Raw genomic sequence first — 12,421 nt, 5'->3', positions numbered from 1 at the left:
TGTTCCAACAGGTTTGATCTACACAGCGCCGTGTTGCGCAGCTTGGACGAGTCTGATCAAATGCTGTTTACCTATTGAGACAAGATATAGGGATGACTAGGCAGGAGGCAATAAGTCAAACTCGGCAAACCCCAGCACTAGTAATAAGAAATCTCATTCAGTTATTCGAACTTGGAGCTCATTTGCTACCACATTGTAGAACAATCCGATTTAACCATCCGTTTAGTTGGGATATTTAGCAACAATTAACTGGTTCCTCCTGCACCTTGAGAAATTGAAGAAACAGGCCCTATTTGCTTATAATGTATTTTCATAAATGATCTTATCATGGCTTAAAAGAGCATCTCAGACTTCATCTCAAGTTTAACAGCAGTACCGTCACAGCTTGCCATTTATCTTCGGCGGGTTGGTGCGCATAGGTTGTCAAACTTTGTTGATGTTAGGGGAATATGAGAAACAAAAAGCGTCAAATGACACATAGTAGCACCCTGGAAATAGCACTGCTCTAGAACGAGGCACAAATATAGAACCAATGCCTTTCTTGACTTCTGTTAAGTCTATCTGAGCTGAAAGCTTTAATTGGTATTGTCCTTGCGCCGATGCAGGATTTGCAATCCCGATTCGTGGATACAGACCGGAGAAAAATCCCATCCAGACTCGCAGCAGGTTGACCTTTGGCTCAGAGCCTAGTTTTTTGGGCAACCTCTCTTATGTGGCGCATTCAGGGCTAATGCTCATTGATCTAGTCGATATGAATCCAGGCACCGGCGAGTTGCTTTCAGCCGCAACAGTCATCCAATCTCAAGGAGGTTTCCAGGCCATAGCGCAGTTGAGTCATTGCTCACCCCCTTGATACCTTGACTGAAAGCTCGGGAGGCATCCGAGAGCCTCCATGATCCGTAGCCTCATTTTCAGGAAATTGGAAGAATCGACCTCACCTCCATGGGAACATCGCCCTCGGCCTCCGAATGCCTGTTGACGTGGCTCCAGGCCTCGTAGGTGTACCCTTGAATGGCCACATTGAACCATGTTCCTTTGCCCAGTTGCATTCAATGTTGTTGTGAATATGATCCGAGTTTCTTATTTGTGGCAGACATAGATGTGCTTGCCGCATGATTCCATCCTGGATATACACCTCGAACCTCCAGTGAAACTGGTCACCACATGCTCAAATGAGCATCGTTTCATTTTCGTAGAGATCAATCTCGTGGAGCAAGCATTATCACATACTCTCTCGTGCTGTGCCCGAATTGGATCATATCCTTATCCCTGAGCTCCAAATATCTGCTATCTGGGATCTTGCTATCATTCAACATCGTTCCATTGGCACTTTCCAGATCAATAAGGTACGGCTTGACTTTGCCAATTTTGTCGCCAAACTCGTTCCTCTTCTCAACATAGCGAAATTGAATCACGGCGTGTTGCTTGCTGATGCTCGGATGCTCCGCGGGCAAGTCCACAACTGACATTTCTCGCCCGATGAGCCAGCAGCTCCTCGTGCTGAGCTCTATCGTGTCGACAATATCCTGGCCTTTGAAAATGAACAACTTCCAGACATCGCGTGGCGAGGGCTTACGCGCCTCGGAGGGCTCGTGATACTTGAGTGTAATTGTCGTGCCGTCCGCCTGTGCCACTGAATTCGATGCCGCCGCCAAGACGCCCGTGGATCCGAAGTTGGGCTTTTCCTTGGGTTTCTCGGGAGCCTCGCCGGTGGTAACGGCGAAAGAGTCTGCCTGAGATGGTAAAGGGCCAGTGCGCCTCACGGGGCTTCGCTTTGCAACCCGTCTGTCACCTCCCCCGTCATCATCGTCACGTCTTCGCCTTGAACTCTTATCGTCTCGTGATCTTCGACGTCTATGTTCACGGTTTGTGTCTCGTTGACGGTCTCGGCTTCGTGACCTCCGCCGTGAAGATTCTGGTGTCCGGGACCGTCTTCGCTCGCGTCGGTCGCGTGATCGACGACGTTCTCGGCGTCCAGAGTCACGTTCTGTATATTTTGATCGACGATCATCTCTGGATTCGTTGTCCTCGCCCTCGTAGCGCCTCCGGCTGGGCCTACTTTCTCGTTCTTCGTCCGACGCCATTGTGGTAAGATACACGCAGTAAAAAAAAGATGCAGGGCAGCCAAGATGACGCAGCTGAGATGGGGAGCTAGATCTGCAAGCTGCAAGACAGCATGAAGAAAAGTGGGCTATGAAGTGCGTGGCTGGTACACTAACTGAGGTGGGCATAGAACTGTGGCTTGAGCACGTGGGATGCGCTTGCACATGCCATTTATGATAAAAGTTTGATAAATTTCCAACTGTCATATCAAAGATAAACTCAATGGACCTGCTCTATGCTACCTCTATTTTCACTTGGGTAGGTAGGTTCATCATCGCTCATACGCCGCCATAGTACTCCAGTAAGCGCAGTTAGCTGCCTGCAAATCCCAAAAGAACCAAAAAATGTTAAAAATCCCGCTGTGGATATCAAATCTCCTATCCCAAAAAAAAAAAAAAAAAATCCAAGAGTACGTATCAGTAGAGTCAAAATGTATCGTCAAGTCGTCATGAGGTGCGAAATCGCCAATCCTTAAGTGGCAGAAGAAATAGCCATAACGGTTATCCTGGAGCCATTGTCAAGATAGGCTTCAGCATTGGTGTTGAGGTCTTCAGCGCCTTTTCTAGAGACGGCGAGATGCTGCTCAACTTCGTCCCACCAAACATCATCGCCGACCTCGGCATCTCCTGGGACTAACAAAAGCATACCATTATTGCTACCAAGAGCAATTCTGCAAGAGGGGTCCTTCACAAAGGTCTCGAGAAAGGGGACGTCGTAGCCCTGCATCCCCCGCAACGGTCCCCCACTCTCCACAAAGTCTCTGATCAAATTGCTCCTCTCAAGGCTCCAGAATTGACGGAAATCTTCTGGGCGTGAGAAGGCGTCGACGTTTGTGAGAAGCTCAAGCATGCCTGCCATGCCGTTGAGGACGGGGCTGAGAAAGTGGACGAAGGAGTTGAGGATCTCCTCACGAGAGTATCGAGACTCTGTCTCTGTCCTTAAGGCTGGTGACATGGTGTTCAAGAGAGTAAGAAGGCGTTCCTGGCTCGAGGGCAGCGGTGTTCGGATGTGATAGGCCATGGTGAGGAGGGAGACAAGAGAGAACGTGGAAGACATGGAGGAGAGAGGGTCGGAGAGGGTGGCAATGCTATCAATGTAGATGGCCTTGCTTGGCTGATTTGTGAGCAACTTGGAAGGATGCATGTTGCTGGTCTTGTGTCGATAGGATATAGAGTTTGCTGTGTAGATATATGAGTTGGTGTTGTTGACAAGGTAGGCTGTGGTGTATATAGTGAAGTAAGGTAAGGCAGTCAAAGATTTGTCAAGACTAGAAAGATGATGGACCAAATATCGAAGGACTCAGCTTCTGGAAGGACATGTCAGACTATTTAATGAAAGGCAAAGCTCCATTCTACTAGAGTTAAAACAAAAGAAGCGCCGACTCCCCCCTCCCGTCCCCCTTCCAGAGACGCCATCCCATCTCCGTTGGCTCCGTTTCCTGACCTGTGGTGTGTAAGTGACCTGAGGTGAGAAGCAGCAGAGCAAAGTGGATGAGAACCCTTAGCGAGACCCTAGTCCCTGGGTACCTCAGACAAGGTAGTTAATTACCCAATAAAGTCACTCATGATAGCAAGGTGGTTGATTGACAGGGCTCCAGGCCCCCACGAAAGGAGCCTCTGGAACCGCGCATCGGGTAATTCCCAACTGAGCTTGGTCTTGACAGTGGCTGGCTGTAGTGGTATGGCCAGCGGAGTCAGCGCATCGCATTTCCCATGTCGCCGCCTGAAGATTAGCGGCAGCACAAGCACAAGCACAAGCTCAGGTTTTGATTCATGTCTATGTTTTGTGTATTTTTGGCCTGTGAAACTTGTTGAGAGTGCAACTTTCACATGGCAAAGCTGTCTACCCATCTCTTGTATGTGATGTCAGTTGAGATGAGAGGGTTCAACAAGATGTTGTACCATATACGGACGTGCCTTGCCTTGCGTGTCATCATACACCCAAAGATTCCCATACTGGAGCTGTTCCAAGTTTGTTGATATCAAATCAATCGAGCTTGTCCTATCCTGTCTCAGGTCCAACTTGGAGGCATTCTTTTCTTGTCACTCGGGCCTTTTACTCCCTCTGATCCCTTCTTGGCTGACTCCCTCTTCTGTCCCTCCATTATGGGATCGTCTCCCGTCCTTCCCGCGGCTTACGCGCTTCCAACTTTTCAGGCCAGAAAATATTGTTTTTGACAACCATCAGAGCTCTGGAAACCCCCACTCACGTTTCTACTCTGTGCCCTCCATCAATGCTTTGCGGGGAGGTGAGCGGAGCGGGTAAAGCAGTTCCATATCAGCCTCTACAGCGACTTGCCTTAGCCTGGGCTCTTCCTTGAGCCTAGGATTGAGAGTCTGGTGAAGCTGCGCGGCCCCCAGATTCTCTCATTCCTTTGTGTAACCGCCTTATTTAATAAGCACTGTAGATGCAATGTACGCACGTGTTCCCGACTCTACCGAACATGACTTGCGGCGTAGTCTTCGGTCGAATTCAGTTCGGGTTCCGTCCCTCTCTCACATTATGCCGTTCCCATATCAATCTCATCTGTCTCTGACTTTGTCTTTCTTTCTCTCGAATGCAACGCTCCGTTATGTCATGCTGCGTCTCTCGGCACGTACGGTTTCATGCAATCGTCATTGGTTGGGCAATCTGTGTTATCAAACACAACCCTGAATGCCCTCACCACAAGTCTCCTGACAACTGCGGCCCTTTTCCGGATAGCGAGCAAAAAACAGGTGATGAAATCTATACTTTTCGGTGTTACTCAGATTGCACATTAGATCTCGTGTAGATCGCATGTTGATATTTGATCTGGATGGTACGTCTGCCGCAGAGCCTCAACTCTCATTCAGCCCTTTGCTATATGAGTTGAAGCAATAGCCATGTTAGCCCTTGATTACTGGAACTGGCTGCCTAGTCTATTGTATCAGCGCGTTGCATTCCAACTAGCCCTTTACAGAGTTGCTGAGCCCTGAAGCTGTTTGTAACATCTCCTCGCATCTCCTGACATCCATATCCTAACATCTCCGCTCAGACGTATTCTTGTTCTGTTATCGTGGATGACATACGAGTGCCGTGACTTTTCTTTCTCGTTTCTAGAATATCCTGACTCCGCGGGCCGATTTTTCGATAACTGGGTCTTCATTGATAAGTACCCACCATGTTTGCCCTAGGTACTTTTCTGTCATGCTCAAGAAGCGGGTCTATTGTCCATGGCTGTTAATAGCAACCATGAGGAAAATAGAGGCGGTAAACAATTGTAGTCTCTATGCGTTTCCAATGTTTTAATACTATGGATAGGTGCCAAACATGCTGGTATACAGGGTTATACTTCACCACTGATTATTTGATACTATTTTTGCCTAGCCATGCCCAGACTCTTGCAAGGGGTGTTCAACATCGTGCCTTTTATTTATTAGGCTCTTGATACACGATCATGGAAAGATTGTTTCTGGGTTGTTTGAAGGTCTCGTAGATCAGTGAAACGCGAACTTTCCTTCACATGGTGTTTTAATTTAAGCTTGTTCGCCGCATGCTGTGTTACTATTGTTAGTCTCTTCGCTTTGCAAGGTTGCCCCTAAGTTTGTAAGTCAGGGTCTTCGGCTGATACATTTGTCGACGATCAACAATGCAGTTACAACAAAGCTTGACCACGTGTACTATTGTACTCGAAACGCCAAAAAAAAGCCTCGCTATTCACCGTTTCACCCAGTGGCTCAGAGTCTTGGCCGGCCAGTCACTCGGCTCGGCTCGGACTTGAACTCGCAACGGTGGCGTCTCTACTGATTGAACCGTTCAGACAGCATGAGACCGTTCGGCGCCATGGTTGCAATGCTGTCTATGCAGCGACGCCAGTTCATCACTTCAATTCGTCCAGGATACAGGGTGCGATATGGTTCCTATGAAGCATCACAGGATGAAGCTGGCGACTTACACCGAATGACTCAACCGGCGGCTTACTACCAGGCATAATACCATCAGGAAAGACTACAGGCTTCAATATTCAGACAGCTCCTTCAGCTTCCAAATCATTCCGTAAAATTCCAATAGCTAGCATACAGCAAGAAGAATTAATATGTAAATATGTGACCTCCCACAGTGAAAGATTGTGATGGAAATCAATTACGTCACGGAACCAACTACCTATTCTCTGCATCGACTGTGGCACTTAACTACAGTCAATACAACACACAAACTGCAATGTCGACCACCAACAACAACCCTGAAAACTACGCCCTCTTTCGAGACTGTTTGTCCACTACTCTCCTTCAGCCCGCTTCTTCGGCCCCGGACCCGCCCAAGCGCCGTCGGCGTGGTAAGAACACCGGTGCTCCGCATGTTACATCCACCCCGGCCCCGGACCCGGAGAAGGATGCCGAGGAACTTGCTGAATTCGTCGACTATCTCGCTACTGAGATCTTTGACAACCTCCCAGAGGAGCTGCAAGATCTCGAGTATCGGACATGGCGAGAGGACGAAGCGTTACAGGAGCAGTACTCTCTCCCACTCACTAAAGACAGCCTTTTGCTGTTCAACCTACCACCGTCTGTCATCGAGACCCTCACAACTTACAACCTTATCTCTGCCGATCCCTATGTTGAATCACATCTCCCGTCCTCCCCAGAGTCATTCCTCCTACCCATTCTCACCTCGTACATAACTCCTCTCATCGAGCCACCTCCTGCTACACGTTCAACTCGGGCTGACGCGTGTGAGCTATGTGCCCGATCCTGGGTTCCTCTGTCCTACCATCACCTCATCCCGCGGTTCGTGCATGAAAAGGCCGTTAAGCGAGGATGGCACCGTAAAGAAGATCTGCAGAACGTGGCGTGGCTGTGTGGTGCCTGTCATCGCTTTGTTCACCACTTCAAAACGCACGAGGAGCTGGCACGGGACTACTACACTGTTGAGCTGTTGCTGGATGAGGACGAGGTTCAAAGATGGGCTAGCTGGGTTGGTAGGTTGAGATGGAAAGGAAGGTAGTTCCAAGCAGTGACTTTCACGAGTAACGAAAAGAAGGGATCATTGCATCATACAAAGCGTTCTAAGATAGTGATATTTCATGAATTTTATGGACTTGTTGAATATTTATTGGAGCATAGTATCAATTCTGAACCTTTCTTGCCTTGTGCTGAGCAGCTTTACCTTAAAGCTTACGACCATAGTAACCCATAGACGATATCTTGTGCAACTACATGAAACTTATGAGCATGTCTAAAGATGGATCCATAGCTGTTATAGACTATACCGGCATACATTGGTCTTGTACTCACATCCTTCTATCATGACCCACCAAATATCTACTCATTATCTGCTTATCTGTTGAGACGCCATGGCAATGGTTGAGGAACTGTGGTTGAGTGAGATAAGAATTGAGAAATTTCTGTTGAGGCGTTTCTGTGGTGACAACTCATTGAGTCCAGGCCAGATATGCAACCTGAATCTAACATGGTCTCATAATGCAACGAGGAAGACAAAAAAGATTGCCTTAGGCAAGCAATACGTCTTCCATCTAGGCGTGAGGATATTGCTGAAAGCAGCCTTTGTGATGAACAATGATGTCTTGAAGCTTTCCTATTGTGTTAATATCGGTTAAAACAGCACGAGGTGTCTATCTATTTCTCATAAAATAGTCATGACACGGCATTGTCACAGTTAATCATGATTCTCCTCGGTCAAACCTGGACAACCCTCCATCTCAGCATCAGGATAGGCCATTTTGCACCAGAAACAATACTGGTGCTTCTCTCTCAGATACTCCAACACGCTCTTCAACCGCTCCCCAATCTCGAGCTCATTGAACTGGTCCAGCTCCTTGTCTTCTTCGTCGAGATCTTCAGCCGTAGCATACACCGTATGTCCCTTCCCCAATGCCCTCTTGTCGTCTGCATCTTCCTGGTCGTCTTCGTATGTTGGTAGTCGCGATAGTGATTGCTCAAGATCGTAGCGCATACGTCGGTCGCGTTCTACTTCTTCTCTGTGTCTGACTAGACCGCGATAAACAATTGGTATTGACTTGAGAGGGCGGGATGATATCAGTCTTGACTTTTCCTTTTCATCTTTAGAATCTGGTAGTGAAGCGCCAGGGCCATAAACTTCTGTCTTCTCATCGTCCATCCTCTCTGCCGTGCGCTGGGCTGCAAAGAACTGCTTCTCAAGCCTTGCATCCTCGCGCTCTTTTCTCACACGCTCGCGATACTCGTCTGGGTCCATTTTAACAGCTTTCATGTCCCTCTCTTCAGCTGCTTCTCTGACTTTGCGCTTCTTTTCATTATCCAACCCAATACCTCCACGGTCGTCCTTCACGCTGACCTTGATAGGCTCTGTGCGCCCGGGAGCAGCTCCATCTTCTGTCTTTTTTCCTAGCCCACCGCCTGTAAACCCCATCTTGGCCATCATGGCGAGTCCTTTGCTCTTTTTCGCCTTGGCATCGTCAAGCATTGAGGTTGAGAGAGCCTTCTCACGTGCGGCTGCTCCTTCCTCTGCGATTTGCTCTTTTGACTTGATGATACCACGTGCGCGCGATTCACGCTTCAATCGTTGTGTACGCTGTATGGATGTCTCTTTTACAGGTGTTGGGTCGTCAAAGGACATGTTCATGTAATCATCCTCCTCTTCATCTTGTGCCCCTACGCCGTTCTTGTGTTCAGCGCTCATACTTCTTGTTTGTGTATTTGTGGACGGTTTGCTTTGCAGTTGATAGGAGCGAGGTTGAGGCGTGGTAATGTTCTGATACTGCAAGATTTGACGGCGATAATGAAAGCGGTTCAAAGGACAAAACAGTAGGCTCCACTAATTTTTATTAGTGCTTGAAGGGCTTCAGAGAGGAAGAAAACTCCGGACCTCTATGCTAAGTCATAAAAGCTTTAGGGAAATCTAACATGGGTTTAGAAGGCCTCTAGAATGAATGTTTTTGTTATTTAGGGTAAAGGCTCCAAGATTTCTTGCCTCCCCCAGAAGGCATTCACCTCAGGTACGCGTCTGCACTTGGTGTATCTCTATCTATCCTGCTACCGCTACGTGGCGTTGAAAAGTATCCGTCAGGTTTAGACACTATCAAAACAATAGATATTTGACTTCTCGGGCTATTTACTGATCGGTTTACTCAGGGCCCATGCTGGTACAATTATCTTTGCCGTATTGTAACGTCTGACCCATTTTGAACGAGTTCTCCGAACTTCAGGACTCCACAAATTATTTATAAACAAGCAGTGCAGAGCTTATAGAACCAGTGATAAGCCGCCGTCAACAATAACACCACACTTTTCAACAGCACATATTAAATGGACATACGAAAACATGTATTGGTATCCTGAGCCTATACCTACGCCATTGAATCCATTTACCTGTTCTTGGCCCTCTTTCTTGCAGACTTCTCTCGCTCGTATGCATTCGCCTCGCGACCCTCCTCGCTTTGAATCTCGGCAACGAGACGCTTGTACTTCTTCTCGTACGCCTCGTCCTTTGCCTTCTTGATCCGTAACTTCTCGCGTGCCATGAAGTTGGCGTCCTTGCGCAGCTCCCGAAGAGCACCCTTGCGTTCCTTCTTGTGCTCCTTCTTGAGCTTGGCCAACTCTGCTCGCTCGCGATCGGGGTCGTAGTGCTTATCAGGATCGAATGTTTCCTCGAACTTGGGTACATAGGTTTTGATTGCCAGGGGGCGATGATGATGCAGCTCAACATTGCGGCGAGATAGTTGCGCAACCTTAAGCATGCGGTCGAATTTGACCTGCAACTTCTCGAGTCTTTCATTGAGAGCAGTGGGTAATTGTGACCTGCAAGTCTTGCTGCCGAGGTGTTTGAGTACGCTCGCAGCCTGTCCAAAGGTCTCGAGGAATGCACTCTTCCCAGTCCACGTATCTGCTGCAGCTTCTATAACTTGTGCTGTGGTATCGAGGATAGCGATCTTGCGGGCTATCGTTTCAGTCTTTTTGGCTTCTTGTTCGATGCAGTCTGAGAAGTTGAGTCTCCGTAACTCTGACTCAGCTGCAGCTTCTGTGCGGACGCCCTCAAGAGCGTTGTGAAGAGGAAAATTCCCGACCTTCTTGGAAGTGGCAACAGGGGCCAGAGCCAAGAGTGTATTCAGAGAGAAGTTAATAACTTCGGGCACGTAGCGCTTGGCAAGTTTCTGGTAGCTGACAGCAAGAATACAGAGATATGTACCAATAGCATAATGTGCCAGGTTTTGTGGTACTCTTTGGCCAAGGTATCGAGTGATTGTCAACACAGCAGGAGTGACGACTTGATGGAAGTGATCGGAAGTAGGGAATATGGTGCCAACTGCAGAAAGGAAAACCAGGTCTCCGGTTCCTAGTGCCAAGGGTCGAGACTCGCCCATCTCCTCAAGATTCTTGCGGAACTGCTTGCTAATTTCAATAGGAAACATCTTTGCGAGAGAGTGGATGTGTCGAACAATGCTTTCAAGCACCGTAAAAGGGGCAGAAGTGGCAGGGTCCCAGGGCAGACCGATGTAGTCAACTAAAGCAGTTGCAAAGTTGCCAAGCTTCTCCTTGTTCATACTGCTGAGCTTGGGATGATAGAGGGCACGAATCCTCTGGACAATTGTAGGGAAGGTCTTGGCTGGGTATGGCGCCAAAGTGACTTGCAACTCGTCACAAGTTTGAGGGCATTCAAAGGTGTAGGGGAGGCCTTGCTCGTCACCCTTCTGAATCGCCGAGGCTTTTGTTGTCGAGTCGGCATCGAAAACAGGATTTCGGCTCTCTTCCTCATTAAGCAGGCCTTTGGTAAAGTCATCCTCCTCATCCTCAGCTTCCTCATCAGACCCATCCTCCATGTCTGATTCATCCTCACTGTCGAGTGCCAGGTCCGAGCCGCTAGCCACAAGATCATCGTCGATGACGAAATCATCTTCATCGTCAAAGCCAAGCTCAGTAGCAGTAGGACGAGCTCGGATACCGCTGCCCAGGCCAAAGTCCTCTTCATCGTCCAGGTCCATGGCATCAAGCTCAGGCTTCTTGCCCTTGTTGCCGACTTCTTCATCCTCACTGTCACTGACTGACTCTCCTCTCATGCGCTTCTGGCGTTTGTCTTCGAGCTCCTTGAGTCTTGTAGACTCTTCTTCAGCCTTCTCCTCCTCAGTCTTGGTGCGGTCGGCAGGTTGTGCCCTCTTGTCCTGAGCTAATTTCTTTACTTGAAGATCAAAGTTCTTCTCGAAAGCGTCTCGGTCAACTCCAGCGATGGTGGGTTTTGCAGCTCCCTCATTCTGAGGTTTAGCGCCTGGTCGGCTGTGGTGCAGCATGTACTGGATGTTTTGCAACTCCTTGTCAAGTTTCTCTCGGAGCTCTTCATCCTCCTCCTTCGCAGCTTGTCGCTCGTACTTGTAGTGTTTGGACTTGGCGATAACTTCCTCCATCACCTCCTTCTTCGTCTTTTTTCGTTCCGGTTCATCATCTTCGCCATCACTACCCTGGGCTGCTATTGCACGAACACGCTTCAATCTCTGCTGTTCACGCACTGAGCCATCACTGTCGTAATCCTCTTCGAGATCATCTTCTTTGAAATCGTCCATATCGTCAAAAGAAAGAGACTTGCCCATGTGGGTCAAGCCTTCTGAAGCATCGTCGTCTTCCAAGTCAAACATTGAGTTCTTCTTGTGACTTCTCTGTTTCTCTCGGGCAAATCGCTCAAGCATCTTGTCTTCGGGGGCCATTGTGGGATCGTTTTCACCGAATCGACGATCGAGAATTCCACCAACCTTGTTGCGGCGTTGCATCTCGACCAGAAGGGTTTGCCGGCGCTTTATGAATGTTAGTTGATTCTTCATGGAAACCTGATTGTGATTATATCGAGGTCGACATGGATTTCAACAATAGGCATTTATGTGAACAGATCGTGTCACCTCCAATGCCCTGATGGCGCCTCACGAATAGAATGTTGGAACTTACCCTCTCCTCGCTGGCTGCTTTGGCCTGGCCCGGACGACCCTTGATGCTACCAGCAGTCAACGTAGGCCGGTTACTCGTAACTTCGAATTTTGGGCCCTTGGCATGCTTAAGATCGAAGGGATTGAATTGTTCGCGAATCCCCTCCAAGACCACTCCTCGCTGAAGTCGTTTATCATTTCGAGAGCGCTCATCCTGAGCATTGCGCCGTTTCTGCTTCTTCGATTGCTGAGGGCCGACAATTCCTTGCTCTTTGAGAGACGCCTTGAGGCGTTTGAGCTGGGAGCCGGCCATTGCGACTGATAATGCTGTTGATGCGAAAGCTGCGCTGGTAGTAGCAACTTTCAGTTTTTTGGGGATGGAAAAAAAGTCTTATCGCTATCAAGCTTCATGTGGGGCCCGCATGCGAAACTACGGGTAGTCTAACCTTATTT

At 48.5% G+C, this 12,421-nt stretch overlaps 4 protein-coding genes across 4 annotated transcripts; 1 reads left to right on the top strand and 3 right to left on the bottom strand.

Annotated features, from left to right (window-relative positions):
- Positions 1–1,114: 1,114 nt before the first annotated feature.
- Positions 1,115–2,117, bottom strand: FOBCDRAFT_23142 (SMAD/FHA domain-containing protein). The gene has a single exon (XM_031176553.3). It carries the CDS (start codon positions 2,082–2,084, stop codon positions 1,200–1,202), a length of 885 nt encoding a protein of 294 aa, XP_031047686.2. The 5' UTR covers positions 2,085–2,117; the 3' UTR covers positions 1,115–1,199.
- A 156-nt stretch (positions 2,118–2,273) lies between these two features.
- On the bottom strand, positions 2,274–3,453 carry FOBCDRAFT_218207 (uncharacterized protein). The gene has a single exon (XM_031176552.3). It carries the CDS (start codon positions 3,244–3,246, stop codon positions 2,575–2,577), a length of 672 nt encoding a protein of 223 aa, XP_031047685.2. The 5' UTR covers positions 3,247–3,453; the 3' UTR covers positions 2,274–2,574.
- Positions 3,454–6,221: 2,768 nt separating this feature from the next.
- FOBCDRAFT_218201 (uncharacterized protein) lies at positions 6,222–7,170 on the top strand. Its single transcript, XM_054703821.2, has one exon. It carries the CDS (start codon positions 6,286–6,288, stop codon positions 7,066–7,068), a length of 783 nt encoding a protein of 260 aa, XP_054559796.1. The 5' UTR covers positions 6,222–6,285; the 3' UTR covers positions 7,069–7,170.
- A 373-nt stretch (positions 7,171–7,543) lies between these two features.
- FOBCDRAFT_248865 (snoRNA-binding rRNA-processing protein NOP14) lies at positions 7,544–12,326 on the bottom strand. The gene is made up of 6 exons (XM_031176542.3): positions 11,991–12,326; positions 9,432–11,842; positions 8,457–8,872; positions 8,272–8,408; positions 8,132–8,222; positions 7,544–8,072 (listed from the first exon to the last, which is right to left on the bottom strand). Exons 1-6 carry the CDS (start codon positions 12,279–12,281, stop codon positions 7,741–7,743), a joined length of 3,678 nt encoding a protein of 1,225 aa, XP_031047675.3. The 5' UTR covers positions 12,282–12,326; the 3' UTR covers positions 7,544–7,740.
- Positions 12,327–12,421: the final 95 nt, after the last annotated feature.

This window comes from Fusarium oxysporum, chromosome III, assembly GCF_013085055.1.
Source record: "Fusarium oxysporum Fo47 chromosome III, complete sequence".
Lineage (NCBI taxonomy): Eukaryota > Fungi > Ascomycota > Sordariomycetes > Hypocreales > Nectriaceae > Fusarium > Fusarium oxysporum.
This window is presented reverse-complemented; position numbering and strand designations above follow the sequence as displayed.